The sequence below is a fragment of the Andrographis paniculata genome, unplaced genomic scaffold (genome assembly GCF_009805555.1).
Source record: "Andrographis paniculata isolate CXL003 unplaced genomic scaffold, ASM980555v1 Contig21END, whole genome shotgun sequence".
Lineage (NCBI taxonomy): Eukaryota > Viridiplantae > Streptophyta > Magnoliopsida > Lamiales > Acanthaceae > Andrographis > Andrographis paniculata.
This window is the reverse complement of record NW_026137502.1, coordinates 2,837,437-2,857,980: the sequence shown is the minus strand read 5'-3', so window position 1 is coordinate 2,857,980 and position 20,544 is coordinate 2,837,437. Positions and strand designations below refer to the sequence as shown.

The following is a 20,544-nucleotide window of genomic DNA, read 5'->3' as shown; positions in this document are numbered from 1 at the left end:
AATAATAAAAATCTAAAAGTAAAATAGTTGTATAATATTACTTAAATAATATAAATTTTTAGTATAATATAAAAAAATATATATATTTGATATGATATTCTTAGAAAAAAAAATAATGAATAGTAAAAATTTGACAAAATAAGACAACTTTCACCCATAGCCTATGTTTACTATCATGTCAGCAATTTCTATTAGAAACAATATACAAAAATACTGTGATAGCATAACAAACAATACATATGATATATATATATATATTCTTGAATCTTCTTCATTGGCACTTTTCAATGTTAGAGGTGAGAATACATACATGAACGCAAGTAAGCAGTTGAGCCGCTCTTCAACTAACATAGACATAGTGTGAAACCTAATGTAAAAAGAATCCAATAATGCTATTTCGACGAAATACACTTTAATAATTAGGAAGCACAAATGTAGACAAAAATATTGAAACAAGTGTTTCTTTAATCACCAAACCCCAAATTTTTACTCTTTAAACTCTGCATTTATCGGAAAAAAATACATTTTCTTCTCCCACAAAATATCTCATTATACATTATTTTAAGCACGGGTATCATAGAAATGAAGCCAAAATAATAATAATAATAATAATAATAATAATAATATTGTCGTCACACACAACTTTCCTTCAATCGAAAAACAAGAAGCCACCCTATGAGCCGAACCTGCAATAGAATTTTATGGCAGATTCCAACACAAACACCATCTCTTGCACAAATAACAAAAATTCATGTCTTCGTTATTGCAAAGCCATGACGGATCCGATCCGATGAATCGAGAACACTAACTCTGTTTGCCTACCCAAGAAAATTAGGGAGGGGAGAAATTACTGACCAAATCTTGAGTGGTGATCAGCTTCAAACTAGGCCCCTCTGTTTGAAGACTTCGAGCATCGCAGTGCCAATCTTGGCAGGAGATTCGACCACAGTCACCCCAGCTTCTCTGAGGGTCTTGATTTTGTCTTGTGCAGTACCCTTTCCACCCGATACAATAGCTGCAAAATCAGATTTTTACTATTTATCAAAGTTTTTCCCTAAAAATATATTAAATCAAACATCTTTTCTTAATTTTCTATATTATACTAAAAATCAAATTTATATTTAGAACATCAACACCTATTTATACCACATAATACAACTATTTCAATTCAAAATGTTTACTATCCAAACCCCCAAACAAACACACCCTAAGATTACACCTCGAAGAGAAGTTAATCATACATATCACAACAGCGGTTTGGTAGCTTCCCATCAACTATCTAGATTACATATATATATATATAGGATGTGTAATGCAAAATAAATTTCACTTTTGCTTTGAATTGTTCATACTTCAATTTGTAATTTTATGCAATATAGTGAGGTGCTAAGCAAAGAGAAATAAGTGCTAAAAGTCGGTGATCCTAGCTAGAATTTATTTTCACATTGCAGAAATAAAACACTACAGAAAGAAAAATTTTATTTTATGTAAACACTCAACTGTCCCTCTCCCTCCAGCCAAACAGGAAATGGAAGGGTTGAGTATCCCATCTCTTAAGGGGATGATATCAAAATGTGCATTAACGTTAAGAAACTTCTAAAAAAAACTAATTACCAAATCTTTATTTTAATTTTTAGGGCAAACAACAGTTAAAAATGCAAACTCTATCAAAATGAAGAGAAATTCTTTCAAAGGAGAATTTCATCTACATTCTACCATAATGTTTTAAGAAGCAATCAACTAATTTTGACTACGCAAATATTGCAAATATTCCACCTTTGTGGCGTCAGATACTTCACCATTAGTCACATGACAACTAAATCCTAAATTTGAGTCCAGTTATACAAAAAATGCATACATGCATGTTATTAAATTAATAAACATATACAAATAAAGACAAATACAGACAGAGAGCTAAAAGCCAAATTTAGGTGCACATTAATGAGTTATTAAAACATTTTTATTTTATTATTATTTTTTTTTTTTGAAGCCGTATCTTGAAGTAATTTTATCTTTATCACAAGACAGTGATGTTATCGAATTATTTATTTTACCAAAAAACCAAAAGGATTGCCAATTACTAGTGTTTACAATTCACTAAAGCGGTCAGGATAAAAATCTTAATATAATAGATAGAAGAGAACTGATATAATATAGTTTTCATTATATTACCAAGAAATTTTCAAGGGCAATAAATAAACGAAATATATCCCGTATTTTGTCACAAGATTCACTGGAAATGAGAGAGCCAAAACCATAAAACTAACTACACATGAATATGGACTAAATTAACAGTAGCTCAGGGAAGTACAATACCTCCTGCATGGCCCATTCTTCTACCTGGTGGGGCAGTAAGTCCAGCAATAAAAGCAACAATAGGTTTGTCTGTCCCACTTTCCTGTTAAGTTAATCAGTAGTAGCACAAAGTAACTTAAAATATGAAGAATAGTTAATGAAGGAATACAAAAGGAAGCACTTTGAATATGAGTTCAAAATAAACAATCATCCCGAGGTTCGGTAGTTAATCTGGTGCAAAGATGCATAAAAATATAAATTTCATGATTCTTCAGGGTTTCAAGCTTCAACCGACACTAGGAGTTTTAATTTTGCTCTAGATAAGTATTTTATTAAATTTGCGGTGTATAGATATTCGTTTGTCCATTTATCTTAATAATGTTATTTGTTTCCAGTGGATCTGATAAGGTAAAAATAAAATAGATAGAAAATAACAGAGGGCCCTCCATTGAGGACCACTCTACCTTGATAAGGGCTGCAGCGTCCTCCTCTGCTGTGCCACCTATCTCACCAATAAGAACAATACCTGAACACAAAGAAAAAGGGCAAAAAAATATATCAACTATAAAAAAATCACGTCTAACACAGCAGCTGCCATTCAGGAATACATAAGCCCGCTAAACACTTCACCTATAATTGGAAGAAACCGAACCAATTTTCAAGACTGATGAACTGTATATGTTCACATTTTCTAATTAAATGCCTACAATCCAGCAATAATTTAAATATTATAAGAGAAAACCTATAAACTATAAAGCATTGTCACAAATAAATTGTTATTGCAATATACCACTGCCACATTGAAAAGTGACCACAGCATTCAGAGCTGTTACACAAGATCCTGAGCATGAATCAGAGGTTAGCAATCATGTTCAATTCAGGTTTTAGTTTATATTATTCAGGGAAGTTTGTTTGCCAGTGTTTTAACACAATAAATACACATGGTTCAGAAAGTCCTGCACAACCTATTGCAACGAAGAAGGGATATTTAAGTTTCAACAGTTCTTTTCTTTGTTTTCTCCTTGTTATATTTTGATTTTTTATTATTGCCAATGCCGGTAATTTCTCCATTTTAACAAATCCCTCAAGGAAAATATTTAATACCAAAATACTGAAACTGCATCATGGATGTTTTTGCTTTCTTCAAAGATATGATTGAGAAGCATAAAACCATAATTTGAGATTTTATTACAACACAACACGTGAATAACATTTGTCTCTTAGGCTAAAAAACATAGGAGAATCATTTAAATAATTATCCCAAGAGACACTGAAGTTGAAATAAGAATTCTAAATTTACCTTCCGTCTGTGGATCCACAAGAAACCTTTCCATGCAATCAACAAAATTTGTTCCGTTGAAAGGATCCCCACCAATTCCTACACATGTCGACTGCCCAAGGCCAACAGCAGTTGTTTGGAAGACCTAAAAGACACACAAGTATAATATTATCCATGTGTCAAATAGTACTGTCTGCAATTGATAAAGTAATTACTTGTACTCTCATGCCCAAAAACGAAAGTAAGACACTACTTAAGTGATTCTTAGCTACATTTTTCAAAACTGCTATCAACTCTATGCCACATTTGCTTTTTGGCTTCAACAATGTAAAATGTACAGCAACTAGAGAATTTTCTATAATACTTTGTACTAATTGCATCAATATGTCAGCCACAAATCAACTAAGGCAGACTTTATGGCCAAATATTCTATAATACTTTGCTTTATGTACCGCTTCATAAGTTAATGTTCCAGATCGAGAAACGATTCCGATACGTCCAGGTTTGTGAATGTATCCAGGCATAATTCCAATTTTACATTCCCCAGGCTTGATAATGCCAGGACAATTCGGACCAATAAGCCGAGTTTTTGACTGTTTGTTAAGAGCAGCCTTCACACGAACCTGCAGTTTATGGCAATAATCATTAGTAAAGAAGTTTGACAACATAATAAGCTAGTTGAGAATGCCTTGATCTGTAAACCAAGATAAGTACATTTTTCATAAATCCAACACAGAGGGCGGGAATACCACAACATTATTATGTGCTATTATAACACAACAGATTGTGCTGGATGTGATTTATCCTCAAGTTGCACTTTTAATTTGGCACAGACAACATAATAGAACAAAACCAAATCATTAGTTAATCATTGAACAGCAATCACTATCAGCCAGAATTTATTATCTTAGCAAAAAATAATATATATTAACAAATATGAAAACTAGAAAATTGTAGTTGTGTACTGTTTATATTAAACCATTCTAAATAATGTTAGCCTTCTGGAATAAGAAGCGATATCAAGTATGAGCTAGATATTAACAAACAACTAATATTGAAAGCTCTTAATCATGAGAAATAAGAATTTGTTTCTCCTTTTCCATAGAAAAGATAATGGGAGTTTAACATTTTAAAACATTAGATGTGAAAATATTAACAGGCATCTCACAATATCACACTTCAAGAAATTTATTTTGGTTAACAATTTTACCAGCTGACCTTTATTGAGAGACAAGAGGAAATTTTCATGTTCTAACCAAAAATGGGTCAATGTAATACTGGTGACGAAATGCCTAACTAGAAGGCAACTCAGCATTTATCATAAAACAGGCTCAACAAGAGATTGAATCTCTCAGCTGAGAAGATGATTATCATGTACAAGCCTCAACTTTTAACTTTGTTTGTGACGCCGTAAAAGATTCTTTGTGGTGAAACCATGCCAACAGAAGTTCATCTGAAAATTAAACTGTAGAAGAAAAGATGAGAAAACAAATGCAGTATAGCAAGATATGTACCATGTCATGTTGTGGTATTCCCTCCGTAATGCAGACAACCAAATCTAGTTCAGCCTCCACTGCTTCCATGATGGCTTTAGCTGCAAAAGGTGGAGGAACATAAATTGCTGAAGCATTTGCTTTGGTTTCAGCTTTTGCCTCTGCTACAGAGTTAAAAACTGGAAGCCCCAGGTGTTCTGTTCCACCTTTTCGTGGGGTAACTCCACCAACCTATGTGTGCAGATATTGCAGGATGTATTAGGACAACATAACAAAAATATACTCTATACAGGATTATCATTCCAATATTCAAAATACTTCCTGTGTCTAAAACATTACTCAAGACTACTTTTACAGTAGACTTAGTTGAAATTTACAAAAATCAACAAATAAAACAAAGTAAAGATAATACAATAAATAATAATGTAGATGAAACTCGTAAGAAGAATACTTTCCATGACAAGGTTGTGCAATTTAATCATCCATAACTCTCGTTAGAACTATAATCTAATTTCCTTGGCTGAGTATAATATAAGTTCACATGTTTATATTAATTTAAATTTCCTAAAAACATATTAGCTCCTCAAGTAATATGTCTAGTTCCCCAGAAATAGTACCAACAGTTACTTGTTTTATTTCATTTCAATTTCCTCTCCAGTTTCAGAATTTCCTATTCCCTAAAACATTTTTATTTTGCACTAGCAGATACAACATCAAACAAATTACCTGGAAACAAAAAGCCCTGTATCCACAGCCCTGAATCCATCCAAAAACAATTCCCCGGTATAAAGGATTAGAGCATTTCAAATTTATCTACACACATGAATTTGTTAATGTTTATTTCACTTATGTACAGAGGGCATGTCATTGGGATTAAAATGCTCCAAAATCAAACCAAAGGAAGTTTTGACATCTTAATCCCAATAATGCACTTCCCTCCATACCGAAGTGAAATAAACATCAACAAATCATGCATATGCAGACAATATTGAATTACTTCCAATCAAAATCCACACAGATCACTAGAAATATATACATAATTACATCAAATATTGAATATACACAAATCTGTGGATAGACTAATATAACAGTTACTATATCAATATAATGACATACAACAAACACTGAAGATTAAAGCAAATCTGAAGCGTGCACATGCCTGGTGTCAAATTTAACAATGAGCTTCTCCTATTCTTTTTTATTTATTTTTCAATGATTATGAATGACCAGATTGGATTACTGATTCAGCGAGTTGGAACAAACCTGAGTCATGGAGACCAAACATCTATGGACTACAAGATCTAGATTTAATTATAGTTTATCATTTTCCTTTAGCCTAGCAAAAATTTATAAATAACTAAACCGTCAACCGTGCTGTTACTATAAAACTTCCAAACTTATGCACGTATCTGGAAACCTAAATCTCCGTTAATTGTTCAATACTAATTGTCCAATGGAAGAACTATTTTACAAACAAACAATAATTCAGATGCTCATTTCCACGCCAAGGTCCATACTATGAGTATTGAAGCATAATAAATACACAAAACGCGCCAAATTGAGAGCGAGACGATACCATTTTTGTACCGTATTCGATCGCCTGCTCTGTGTGGAAGGTGCCATTCTTCCCGGTGATTCCTTGGCAAATGACGCGGGTGTTCTTATCGACGAAAACGGCCGGCGGTGGCGGCGGAGATCCAAAAGCACGGCGTTGGTGGTGCAGCTGTAGGCGACGCGACAGGTCGGCGAGCAGTTTGGTTGCGTGGCGAGCCATGGATTCCGTTGACTGCTGGCTCTCTCTCGCAAATGCAAATGTAGTTTTAGGTTTTTAACTGAAATGAGATGCGAAGGAAACTGAAATGAGATGCCCTATGGGTCTCGGCAAGAATAAGCATATGGAGTAATTGAGACGCTGTCCTCCCTTGTTTTACCATTTTATTTTTAATTTGTCTATAAATATATATATATTATCATATTTAATTAAAAAAAATTAAATTAACTTTTAAAATTTTATTCATTAATTTTATATTTATTAGAGTGTGTTTTTTTATTTATAAGTTTGGAAAAAATTTGATTTAGGTTTGATGTGAAAAATAATATTTTATGGAATATTTTAGGAAAGGAAAAAAATATTTTTTTCGAAAAATACAGAATTAAAATAGTAAAATTTGGGAAAACTTTGCAAAAGAAATATACCCATAAATATAACTATTATTGATGTACTCATATTATTTTTCTATTTATTTTATTTTATTACATCTTTTGGTTGAGTTTAAAAAAATAAATAATAATGATTTGGGTTTATTATTAAAATAGTAAAATTGGAAAAATTCAGTTAAAGAAACATAGTGTTTTTCATGGAGAATTGTATTTATTATATAAAAAAATATTAATATTTTGTAATGAATTGTTAATTTTTGTTTGAATTGATAAAATATATAGTATATTATACTAATATGTGTATATTATATAGTTTTTTAATAATATTTATGAGAAGCGTTTGACCCAAAAATATTTGTAAGATTTTGTTTTTGAATTTTAATTTTAAATACTAAAAGTTTGAATTGAAATCTTTGTTTAATGTAATATAAATATGTCTTGATATGATGTATAATTAAACTTCTAACATCTTATACAAGATCCACTCAAAATTCTTTTATTTCTATATCTCTCTTTAATTAACAAATATTTTTATATATATTTAAAACTTTTCATTATTTATGGTAATGATAAATAAATATATATTTTTTATTAATTTGTATTATATAAAATTTTATTGTCTACAAAATGATACCTATATTTCATATATTTTATTGAAATATAATTTTAAAAATATTTAAAATAGCAACAACACAACTCATATAAAAAATAATAAAATATTATCGTAACTTATTATTAATAATTTATTAACCTACAATATCTAAACTACCTTGTCTGTGAGAAAATAGCTCAATCTCTCATAGTTTATTTTGATGAAAATTAAAATAAAAATCTTAATACAAAAATATAATTCCTTAAACTATTGTATACAAAAATAGAATTTAAATATATACTCTTTTCATCCACTTTAAAAATTTTTATTTGACTTTTCCATATAAATTAAGATAAATTAATATTTTATATATATAGTAATATAATAAAATAATATAATATCTATTTTACTTTTATATTAAAGTGAAATTAATGTGAAAAAATCAAAATTAAATTTTGATATTCATTCCAGAGTTGCTCTTGCTTAAAAAAATAAAATGAAAAATTTTAACTGTCCCCGGCCGAACCGATAAAGCAAGTCACATTAGGCGAACCATATATAACATGTGGACCTGAAAGCGTCAGGATTTGAACTCATAACCTCACATAAAATAATACCAAGAGTTTATTTTGTATTTGAGTTTTTTAATTAGTTTGAGTTTGATGCTTTAGAAAATATTTTATCTTTTTGTCATTTTCAATTTAAATTAATACTCTATTTATTTTATACCATTTTTAACAAAAATATATTATTTTATTTTACAAAATATTATATTAAAATATTTTAAAATAAAAATTCAAATAAACACATAAATTCTAATCAATTTTAAACTATAACCCTACAAACAAAACTGAAAGTAACCTAATAAAAAAATTAGAAAAAGACAAAGTAAATAAAAATTAAGATTAAATATAAGTTTATCTTTAAACAAAAAAATTGATTAAAGAAAGAGATGAAATTTTAAAAATATACTCAGGTTGTGTTCTTTTGTCAATTTTATCATAGAATTTTACTGTTCAATTCTTTTTTTAAAAAAAAATATCAAATTAAATAATTATTTTTTTTAATATACTATTAATACAAATTTATTTTACATTCGTAACATTACATCAACTTCTATTTATATAACATCAAACAACTATTCAAATTCAACTTTTTACTTAAAAAAATCCAAACAAAAAAATTTAAACCCACGAACAAACACACCCTAAAATCTAACTAAATAATATTATTGTTGAAACGTGACTTGGATTTAGCGGTCTACCCAACCCTAAACCAAAGCGAAAGGGCTGTTTCAATTGGCAGGGTTCCTTTTGGGCTTATCCTAATTAATAACAAATAGGCTTAGGGTTTAGGGTGTTTTGGGGTGCTTATAAATAGACAACTATGGTTCTTAGTCGGATGACATATTGTAAATCTCTGAATCAGTATAATAAAATCTCTCCGGTTTCTGCCCGTGGACGTAGGTTGACACACCGTCACCGAACCACGTAAAACCTCTGTGTTCTTTATTTGCTTTCTTTCTCGTTTTCTCATAACAAGTGGTATCAGAGCCATATCCCATTGATTGAAAATGTCCTCGTATAAATTTGATCTGGAGAAGTTTAATGGGTCGAATGACTTCACGCTCTGGAAGGTCAAGATGAGGGCACTTCTGGTTCAACAAGGATGTGCGGCTGCGTTGGAGGGAGAAGACAAGTTTCCTAAAGACACGAAGGAGGAGGTAAATAAGGAGATTTTGGCAAGGGCTCATTCCGCGATCATGCTGTCAGTTACTGATGAGGTGTTACGGGAGGTTGTAGATCAGACAACGGCTTTTGGGTTATGGAATAAACTGTGTGAGAAGTACCAAAACAACTCCCTCACGAACAGGCTATATCAGAAGCAACGTCTTTACACCCTCCGGATGTCCGAAAGTACTCAGGTAAAGGATCATCTTGATACCTTTAACCGTATCATTCTTGATCTTCAAGGAGTTGAGGTTAAAGTAGATGATGAAGACCAAGCCCTAATTTTATTGTGTTCACTACCTGGTTCATATGAGAATTTTGTAGATACTATGCTATATGGTAGAACTACAATTTCTGTTAATGATGTGAAAGATGCCCTTATGTCCAAAGAATTGAAAAGAAAGGTTTCTCTGGAAGAGGGTTCTGGTTCAGGTCTGTTTGCAGGTAGGGGAAGACCACATGAGAGGGGTAACGGGAATGGGAGGTCGCGTTCAAAATCAAAATCCTCTAGCAAAGTTAAGTGTTATCTTTGCAAGGAGAAAGGGCACGTTAAAAGGGATTGTCCACAAAAGAAGGGAAATACAAAAGTTGATTCTAGTAACAGTGGCAGCAGTGCTGCTGTGGTACAAGACAATTCTGATGATGGGGACTTTGGTGAAGTTCTGACAGCGTGTAGTGCTAGTACTGCTGACTCCTGGATTATGGATACCGGTGCTTCTCACCATATGACGTTCTCTCGTGATCTACTCACTTCTTTTAAGGAGTGGAATGGAACGGTGAAGTTAGGTGATGATGGGGTTCTAGCCATAAAAGGGAGCGGGGTAGTGCAGATAAAATTGCATGACGGTACTGTCAGGAAATTTGACTGTTGGTATGTTCCTGAACTCAGAAAGAATTTGATTTCTCTTGGCACCTTAGCCAAGAATGGTTTAAAATATCATGGTGAAGGTGAGTGGGTGAAAGTCCTGAAAGGTGCGCTGGTAATGATGAAGGGAAAACTGCAGCATGGAATTTATTTTCTACAGGGCAGTTCAGTGATGGGAACGGCGGCGGTATCTCAGTCCTTGGATAAACACGATGACAGGACAAATTTGTGGCACCGGCGATTAGGTCACATGAGTGAGCTAGGGTTGTCTGTGTTGAGCAAGCAGGGTTTATTTGGTGGAGATGTGATAGGTAAAATTCAATTCTGTGAGGCTTGTGTCAAAGGGAAGCAACGCAGGGTGAGGTTTAGTACCGGTCATCACACTTCAAAACAAATTCTGGAGTATGTTCATTCAGATCTATGGGGTCCCTCTCCGGTGAAATCGCAGGGCGGGTGTTCTTACTTTGTCACTTTCATAGATGATTATTCGAGAAAGGTCTGGTTGTACTTTCTAAAAACTAAAGATGAGGTGTTTGGGAAGTTCAAGGAGTGGAAGACCATGGTTGAAAAACGGACGGGTAAACAGGTCAAGACTCTAAGAACTGATAATGGGTTGGAGTTCTGCAACGCTCCATTTGATGATTTCTGCAAGAAAGAAGGTATAGTGAGGCACCGCACTGTACGACACACACCACAGCAAAATGGAGTTGCAGAGCGAATGAATCAAACCCTCATGGCGCGTGCTAGGTGTATGCGCATATTTGCTGGCTTGTCTAAGCAATTCTGGGCTGAAGCAGTAAACACTGCTAGCTATCTGGTTAATAGATCTCCATCAACTGCAATTGACTTAAAGACTCCTCAAGAGGTATGGTCCGGTAAACCCTCTGATTACTCTAATCTAAGAATATTTGGATGCCCTGCATACGCTCATGTGAATGATGGTAAGCTGGAGCCGAGGGCGGTAAAATGCATATTTCTAGGGTATGCAACAGGAGTAAAAGGTTATCGACTGTGGTGTACAGAAGGTAAAAATCCTGGTAAATTTCTTATTAGCAGAGATGTAACCTTTGATGAATCTGCTATGCTTGATCAGAGTAGAGGTTGTGAAAGTATTGCAGGTACAAAAGATTGTGGTGCTAACCAGAGGGTGGAGTTTGAGACTCCTGACAGAGTTGTGTTAGAGGAAAAGCAGCAGGATAATACTATTGATCAATCCGATCAACCAGATCAGTCAAAACCTCAAGGGAAACCGGTTGAGGGGGAAGCTGATGACGCTGGTACTGGGGTTGAAGATTCCATAGCAGCAAGAAAGGGAAAGAGAAATATTCAGAAACCAGCTAGGTTTGCAGGATGTGTCAATATGTGTGACATGGATTCTGTTGCTTATGCACTAGCGGTTGGTGATGATCTTGGCTCTGATGAGCCAAAGACATATAAAGAAGCTGTGGCGAGTAAAGATGCAGAAACCTGGATTATGGCAATGAATGAAGAGATGCAGTCTCTTGAAAAGAACAAGACTTGGGATCTTGTTGCACTACCAAAAGGGGTGAAGCCAGTGGGATGCAAGTGGGTCTTTAAAAGAAAGGTGGGAATTCCTGGTGTTGAACCTGCTAGGTTCAAGGCGAGACTGGTGGCAAAAGGGTTTTCACAGAAGGAAGGAATCGATTACCATGAAGTCTTTTCTCCTGTGGTGAAACACAAAACCATTCGGGTTCTTTTGGCAATGGTGGGTGCTTTTGATCTGGAGCTGGAGCAGCTTGATGTAAAAACAGCATTCCTTCATGGTAATCTAGAAGAACAGATTTACATGTCTCAACCGGAGGGGTTCTACAGTTCTAAAGGGGACCAGGTATGCTTGTTAAAGAAATCTCTGTATGGCTTGAAGCAGTCTCCGAGGCAATGGTACAAGAGATTTGACTCATTCATGGTGTCTAATGGTTATACTCGTAATCAGTTTGATAACTGTGTTTACTCGAAGAAAGTTTCTACTGATTCCTTTGTGTATCTGCTGTTGTATGTGGATGATATGTTAATTGCAGCTAAAAACATGGCTGTAATTAATGACTTGAAGGCTCTACTAAAGGGTGAGTTTGAGATGAAGGATTTGGGTGCGGCAAAGAAAATACTTGGTATGGAGATCTGGCGTGATAGAGAAGCAAGACGGTTATGGGTTTCTCAAGAAAAGTATATTGAGAAAGTTTTGCAGGCATTCTCTGTTGATCAGTCCAAACCGGTAAGTACCCCTTTGGCGGCACACTTTAAACTTGATCGAAGCACTATACCGGCTACAGATGAAGAGGTTAGTTACATGAAGACGGTTCCATATTCAAGTGCAGTTGGAAGTCTTATGTATGCGATGGTATGTACGAGACCGGATCTCGCTTATGCGGTTAGTGTGGTGAGCAGGTTTATGGCTAATCCGGGTAAAGCTCACTGGGGAGCTGTAAAGTGGATCTTGCGATATTTGAAAGGAGCGTCTGATATTTGTCTGGTATATGATGATAAAGGCCATGGTGATGGTCTTGTTGGCTATGCAGACTCTGATTACGGGGGTGACTTGGTGAAACGAAGATCACTAACTTGTTTTATCTTCACTTTGTTTGGATGTGCAGTCAGTTGGAAGTCTACTTTACAACCTACGGTTGCATTGTCGACGACTGAGGCGGAATACATGTCAATGACTGAAGGTATTAAGGAGGGTATCTGGTTACATGGTCTGGTGCAGAGTTTGGGTCTGAAGGTGGAGAAACCGGTGTTATTCTGTGATAGTCAAAGTGCTTTGAGTTTGGCTAAAAATCCAGTGTATCATGAGAGAACCAAACATATTGATGTAAGGTTGAATTTTATCCGTGATGTTCTGGAGGAAGACAAGTTTTCTATTCAGAAAATAGCTACAGAGCACAATCCAGCTGATATGTTGACAAAGGCGCTACCGACGGAGAAGTTTGAGCACTGCTTGAACTTGGTGAATATTCGTAGGAGGTAAAGCCCTCTCGGGGCATCTGGCAGGAAGGAGACGACTGAGAGATACTAACGAACCTTTGGCGGTTGGAGAAACTCCAAGTCAAGGTGGAGATTGTTGAAACGTGACTTGGATTTAGCGGTCTACCCAACCCTAAACCAAAGCGAAAGGGCTGTTTCAATTGGCAGGGTTCCTTTTGGGCTTATCCTAATTAATAACAAATAGGCTTAGGGTTTAGGGTGTTTTGGGGTGCTTATAAATAGACAACTATGGTTCTTAGTCGGATGACATATTGTAAATCTCTGAATCAGTATAATAAAATCTCTCCGGTTTCTGCCCGTGGACGTAGGTTGACACACCGTCACCGAACCACGTAAAACCTCTGTGTTCTTTATTTGCTTTCTTTCTCGTTTTCTCATAACAATTATAGGTATGTTTCTTTTGATAAATTTGAAAAAAATTTAGTTTAATATTAAAATAATGTATAATAAAATATTTTGTAAAAAAAATATATATATAATTCAAATAGTAGAAAGTTTGAATTTTGGTAACAAACAAATAGTCTCTTTCTTATGTGTTTATTTAGTCAATTTTCTCAAAATTTTGCTATTTGGACCATATTCTCCGAAAAAAATATATTTTTTCTTTTCACAAAATATCACATCAAATATTATTTTCATACTAAATCCAAACCAATTTTTTTTCAAACTCATCAAAGAAACACATTTGCTTAGCTGTAAAGTTTTAATTTTTCGGACTTTTGATTTGGGCCTTTGTTCGGGATAATGGATCATCTTAAATTTTTTGGGTTTAGATTCTTTCCCATCAGTTTGGAGTATCTTTTAGTCCTTGAATGATGCTGATATAAAAATGTAATTCAATATAGGCTGAACAAAATCTAGTATTTGATTAAATAAAGATAATTATGTCAAATTTTTAGATATTTTTTAATCAGTTTATGATAGATATTTATTATTTTAATTCTTCAAAAAACACTTTTTTTTTTTACATTAAATATGTAAAAAGTACCGGTGGTGTAGGGGTTGGACTTGGTCATGGATTTCAATTTCCGACACCTCAGGTCACCTGCCATGCAGGGTATTAGGTTCGGCCGAGGGTTTACCCGGTGCACACTTTCGGATAACGACTGCGGATTTCACATCATAAAAACATATATATATATATATAATATAATAAAATAAAACTAATATCAATCCCAGTTAGGAAGTCCAGGGTCGACCGGATCCATCCATCCATTCATCATCAAAATGATCAACGGTGAAGATTTGCTTACGGCAGAGTTATGGTCCCCGGAGTTCCCTTGAATTGAACAAAAGAAAGTCGTTTATGATTTTATATTATTTGGTCGTTGTATTCATTTGACAAGACATGCATTTTAAAATAAATATATAAATTTCGAAACTTTTACTTTTTAAAGTATTAAATAAAAAAAAAATTAATATTTTTAATTAAAAAATAAAAATAAATTTAAATAACAATAAAATAAAATAAATTTGAATAACAAAGAGAGCATATCGTGGAACCTTCTAATTAATTATTAACACGTAATTTATCAACTTCTAGATAATATTGTATAACTATGACTTTGCAGCTTTATATGTTTTACCGTTGTGTTTATCCAAGAAAAAAACATCTAGCTAGCGTGCCCTCCTTTTTGTTTTCAAAAGCCCTTTTACACTGTACACACTAGAATAAGTATTAGTATATTTATATCTATATATATTATCATTAAAAATATATTCCGTCCCACGTATATCTGCCACAGACAAGATATTTTAGAAAGAGTGTAATTAGTAGATAATTAAGAATATATTAGTGAAAATAATTATTCGATAATATAAATAATTATAAATTAAGATTAGAATAACTAATTAATTTAATTAAAATTTTAAAAAAAATAAAATTAAAAGTTTAAAATGAGATTAAAGTGTGTAATCATTTTCCAAAAAATAAAAGTAACATGATATTGATATGTGGGACGGATAGAAACAGCAACATGAATATGGTATATGGGACGAAGGGAGTATATTATATGTAATATTCATTTTTATTAAGGTTATATTTACTTTGAGTTTATATAGATATATAATTTTAAATAAAAAAATATTTTAAAATTTAAATTCAAACCATAAGTAACCAAAGCAAACTCTCAGCTTTTTTTATAATAGAACATATCCGTCTATTTTGAAAATATACATTATTACGGTGGAAAGTTAAAAATAGTGTAAAAGTGTGTTTGTTTGGGGGTTTGGATTTTGAGTTGAGGTTTGAATAGTAAAAATTTTAAATTTGAATAGTTGTATGATGTGATATAAATAGGTATTGATGTGATATTTTGAATGTAAAATTGATTTTTAGTATAATACTCCCTCCGTTCATATAGAAAATATACATATTTCTATTTTGGGACGTCCAATTACAAAGTAAATATTTCATTAAATACCTTATTTTTTTCCACAAATACCCTTACTTTACATCACATTATTACTTTTATACCAAAAAGTAAGGGCAAAAATGTCATTACACTACTTTTAACTACCCACTATAATTAAAATACTATTATTTCTTAAACACCGCGCCAAAAATAAATATTTACTTTGTGTGTGGACGGAGGGAGTATAAAAAATGAAAAATAGGTGTTTAATTTGATATTTTTTAGATGAATAGTGAATTTAAAATCCAATCCCCCAAACAAACACACCTTAAAAATAATTTTATCTTTATTTTTTGGTGTAAAATAAATGATGTTATTGTAAACTAAAATATTTGTATAAAAAATAAGTACATGTTTAGGGTGTGTTTGTTTGGGGGTTTGGATTTTAAGTTGGGATTTGAATAGTAAAATTTTTTAATTTGAATAGTTGTATGATGTGATATTTGAATGTAAAATTGATTTTTAATATAATATAAAAAATAAAAAAATAGATGTTTGATTTAATATTTTTTGGATGAAAAAATGGGATGAATAGCGAAAATCTAATCCAATCTCCTAAACAAAAAGAATAATTATTTTGTATGGATACTAAATTACTAAAATTAATTAGTACGTTAATTGGAATTTAATTTTATGTGCATGCACTTGATTAGTAGTCTGTGTCAAGTTTAGAAATTGCGACGTAACTAACTAACTCTAAACTACTCCGAAGTCGCGCTACATATAACCACGCTTTCTATGTACGCACGCTTCTAGAAGAAATTAATTAATTAATAATAGTATTTCCATTTGGGTCTTAGTTCAATCATTTGACTCGGGACTGGTCGGAGTGCCAACACAACAACGTACCCAACAGGTAAAATTCTGTGGGCGATATTGTGTACAATTGAAAGATTGGGGACTTATGTGCAAATATACAAGTCCACGTTGGGATTGCATCGCGTAGTGAAACTTGCACCGCAAGCCTTGCCTTGATGGCCTTTATGTCATGCTGACATGTACCGTATAATTATATAATTATAGTAAAAAATTAAATTTAAATAATTTATAATATTTTAAATATAAAATTAATTTTTATAATAATATTAAGAAATAAAATAAATAATAATTTTTTTTTGAGAAATCCAAATAAAACACAATTATATATCCTCTCAATTTAATTATATTTTCAAATTTTAGTTCTGACTGGATAATTTTAGAATAATAAAAGTTAAATATTTAATGTGATTTTTTTAATATATTAATAAAGTAATTGTTAATTATAATAGTCCAAATTAAAATTTAAAGAAAAATAATATTTAAAAATTATTTTTTATTTATTAGTTGTTTAGAAGGCATGCTCTACTAGTAATATTTTACTTCTATCTTTTTTAAATACAAAATTATATTTATATATTTATAAGTTTTTATTTTTTTTAAAAAAATATATGAATTAATTTATGTTAATTATATATTTATATATATTTCTTTATTATGTTATATAAAAGTTTACTCTTTACTAAATAAGATTAATGTCATATATTTTTAGTGAAATTTAATTAATTAACATCTTTAAAATATATTTTAAATTTATTTTTGATTAAATATATATATATTAAAGTATAATGTAATTTACAATCAAACTGAATAAATAAAAAATTTAATATTTATCCACAAAATTTATTTATTTAAAATTATGATTTATTTGTAGAATACTTTTGGTCGAAGTAAGCTGGAGCAAAGTATTTTGGGTACGTTTTCTTTCTATCTATATTGTCTTAACTGCAAAATATTATTATTAATAAATATTTTTTTTATCCCATTTTAATTGACACATTTGTCATAATAATTGACATATTTATATTTTATATAAAATTTATTAAATCAAAATATTATTAACAAAAATCATCTTAATTAACTACATAATATATAACATCATGGATTGTGTGGATCTATTCAAAACTTCTATATTTTTATTTCTTTTCAAAAAAATATTTTTATCTACGTTTAAAACTGCACTTAATTTATAAAATTGGTTTACGTTAATTCACTACAAGAAAAAATTATTTTTTGTAACAAAATTTTTTTGTCTCTAAATCTATTTTTTCCGTTACTAATGACATTAGCGACGGAATTATGAATGAAATTACATTAGCTACGTGAACTTTAGGGACGGAATTCCGTTACAAATAGATTATTTTTTTGTAGTGATTATAAATAAACAAACGTATTTTATATTTACTTGTATTATAGAAAATTTTATTCTTTCCTAAATGATATCCATAATGCATATAGTTTTTATTACTATATAAGTTTTAAATACATATTAATTTTTTTTAATCATATATATATTGAATTTATTTTAAAATTATCAATATTATTAATTATAAAAATAAAATAAAATAACTATTATTTACTAATTAAATATCATTATCTTTGATATCTAGTCCTAATGAATTAAAGAGGTCAATTATATTGGAACGAAAACAGTATTTTTTAGTACCAAATATACAAAAACATACTAAAATAAATTTTACTAAAATTTTAATGGGGAAAAAGAATAGATAGTTTTCATTTGTAAGGGAAAAAATCATGAACAATTTTATTGATATTATCCAGTAATAATTTTAATATCTCATTGACTATTTAATATATTATTATTATTATTATTAATAAGCTAAATGCAATATGAATATGTTAGACATAGAACATGGGTATGTTACCGCCGACCTGAAATGTGTCAGGATATACCAATTTTAATTGGGTTTATTTTTGGTATTTATTCCTTGTAAAATTTTCTAAATAAAATGTTCTCTCTCCGTCTCATATTTATATATTTATTTATTTATTATACGTAATTTTAAAAATATTAGTATTATATTAAGATAAAATAGAAATAAATATAAAAAAATTAAATTAATCCTATTAGTATTGTATTATATAAAGATAATGATATTTGTGTAATATATTATAAATTGGAATGATATTTGTAATGCTAGTTAGAGAGTACGATTATTGAAAAATGAAATGAATACTTTATTATTAATACGTTGTTATGGGACGAACTAAAATAAAAAAATAGATAGATTGTTAAGGGACAGATGAAGTATATATATTGTTTTGTCCCTTAAATAAGTATATTCGATTATTTTTTGTACGTAAAATTTTTAATATTAGAATAGTATAAATAAAATGATAAATAATATTATTAGTATTGTATAATATAAAAATAATGATATTTATGTAATAATAAATTGTAAATTATAAAAATATTTTTAATATTAGATCGAGGGTATAAACATTTATATTATGTATAAACTAAAACCAAAACACAGCAAACCCCCCTTCCCCCTTTAAAAAAAAGATTTTATCGTCGCCTGCTACACATGATTCGCTTAGTGTGACTTGTCTATCGAGTCTAATTTGCAAGATATTAGGTTCAGCCAGAGTTTCCTGCTCATCATTAAAAAAAAAAAAAAACCTAAAAAAAAAAGAGACAGATTTAGTAAAATGAAAAATTGATTTATTATATATATTATCTGTGCAAAAGGTACAAATAATGTCTGAATATTGTGCACTAACAAATGAACAAATAATGTATTAATTAATTAATTTTTTTTTAAAAAAAAAAATCCATCAGAAAAAGCAATCGACGACGGCCGGAGATATTTTCCCGAACACAAACTTATTCTCCGACGGCGTCAAGTTCAGATCCACACAAAGAACTCTCCTGCTATTATTCGCCGCCGTCTTCACCACCGGCAGCGGCGGCGGCGGCGGCGGAGACAGCGACAGCGACGTATCCTCCTCCGCCTGCACTTTCCGACCATCACCAGTCCCGCCGGCGGCTCTGTGCCTCCTCATATGTCCTCCCAACGCTTGCCCGATCGGAAACTCCATTCCGCAGATGGAGCACTCGTGAGTCTTCGGCTTCGGCGGCGACGGCGCCGGCGCCGGCGCTCCGCCCGCCTGCGCCAGAAGCCTCGGCTTCTTGTGGCTTGCGCGGTGGCCGCCGAGCGCCTGGAACGACGAGAACTGCCGATTGCACGTCTTGCAAGTGAATTCCCGGCCGTACGCCGCCTGATCGGCTCTTCCGCCGGTGGATAATAGAACCAAATAATTGGCTGCCATGGCGGTTATGTCCTCGGCACTGTATTCTCCTTCTCTACTCCTTTTCATCATCATTTTGATATTAATCGTAATTTAATTAATTTTTGTGCAGATTTTAGAAAAAGATAACGATATATATATGTGTAAATATAGAGACAGAAATCTGTATGTATGTGCATGAATTGATGCAAGTAATAATGTTGACTATTGACTTGTTGTAATAATAATAACAATAATAATAATGGTACACCAGAATATGGAATTGGGCAATTTTTTTGATGAATTCCTAAGTCAAACAATTGGAACTTACTACTTGAATATATAATTTTCCATTATTATGTAATAATAATAATAATAATAATAATAATAATAATATTAATTGGATACTTCCTCTTTCACATTCAACCATCAATTTCTTGTCCAATAAAGGATGATCTGGTGGTACAGCGGTTGATATCATTGGTTCCAATGCAGCTGCGGGTTTCCACGTCATAAAAAAAAAAAAAAACAATCAATTTATTATCCAATTTATTATTATTATTTTAAATTTGAAATATTGCAAATTTCTTACCATTTTATTTATCATCATTCTAGATATAATTGTATGGAATAAATTATTCTCTC

The 20,544-nt window shown here is 31.6% G+C and overlaps 2 protein-coding genes across 2 annotated transcripts; both read right to left on the bottom strand.

Annotated features, from left to right (window-relative positions):
- Positions 1 to 505: 505 nt before the first annotated feature.
- On the bottom strand, positions 506 to 6,956 carry LOC127245095 (succinate--CoA ligase [ADP-forming] subunit alpha-2, mitochondrial). The gene is made up of 7 exons (XM_051265746.1): positions 6,644 to 6,956; positions 5,089 to 5,298; positions 4,027 to 4,197; positions 3,596 to 3,719; positions 2,760 to 2,821; positions 2,317 to 2,398; positions 506 to 1,015 (listed from the first exon to the last, which is right to left on the bottom strand). Exons 1-7 carry the CDS (start codon positions 6,839 to 6,841, stop codon positions 879 to 881), a joined length of 984 nt encoding a protein of 327 aa, XP_051121703.1. The 5' UTR covers positions 6,842 to 6,956; the 3' UTR covers positions 506 to 878.
- Positions 6,957 to 19,330: 12,374 nt separating this feature from the next.
- LOC127244973 (zinc finger protein ZAT12-like) lies at positions 19,331 to 20,045 on the bottom strand. Its single transcript, XM_051265600.1, has one exon. The coding sequence runs from the start codon at positions 19,993 to 19,995 to the stop codon at positions 19,447 to 19,449; it is 549 nt and encodes a 182-aa protein (XP_051121557.1). The 5' UTR covers positions 19,996 to 20,045; the 3' UTR covers positions 19,331 to 19,446.
- Between the last annotated feature and the right edge of the window lie 499 nt (positions 20,046 to 20,544).

Coding starts and splice junctions, on each gene's coding strand:
- LOC127245095 (XM_051265746.1), bottom strand. CDS start 6,841: ATGGCTCGCCACGCAACCAAACTGCTCGCCGACCTGTCGCGTCGCCTA. Junction 3,720..4,026: donor GAACATTAACTTATGAAGCG/GTACATAAAGCA, acceptor TGTGTCTTTTAG/GTCTTCCAAACAACTGCTGT. Junction 2,822..3,595: donor TGTGGATCCACAGACGGAAG/GTAAATTTAGAA, acceptor CTTTGTGTTCAG/GTATTGTTCTTATTGGTGAG.
- LOC127244973 (XM_051265600.1), bottom strand. CDS start 19,995: ATGATGATGAAAAGGAGTAGAGAAGGAGAATACAGTGCCGAGGACATA.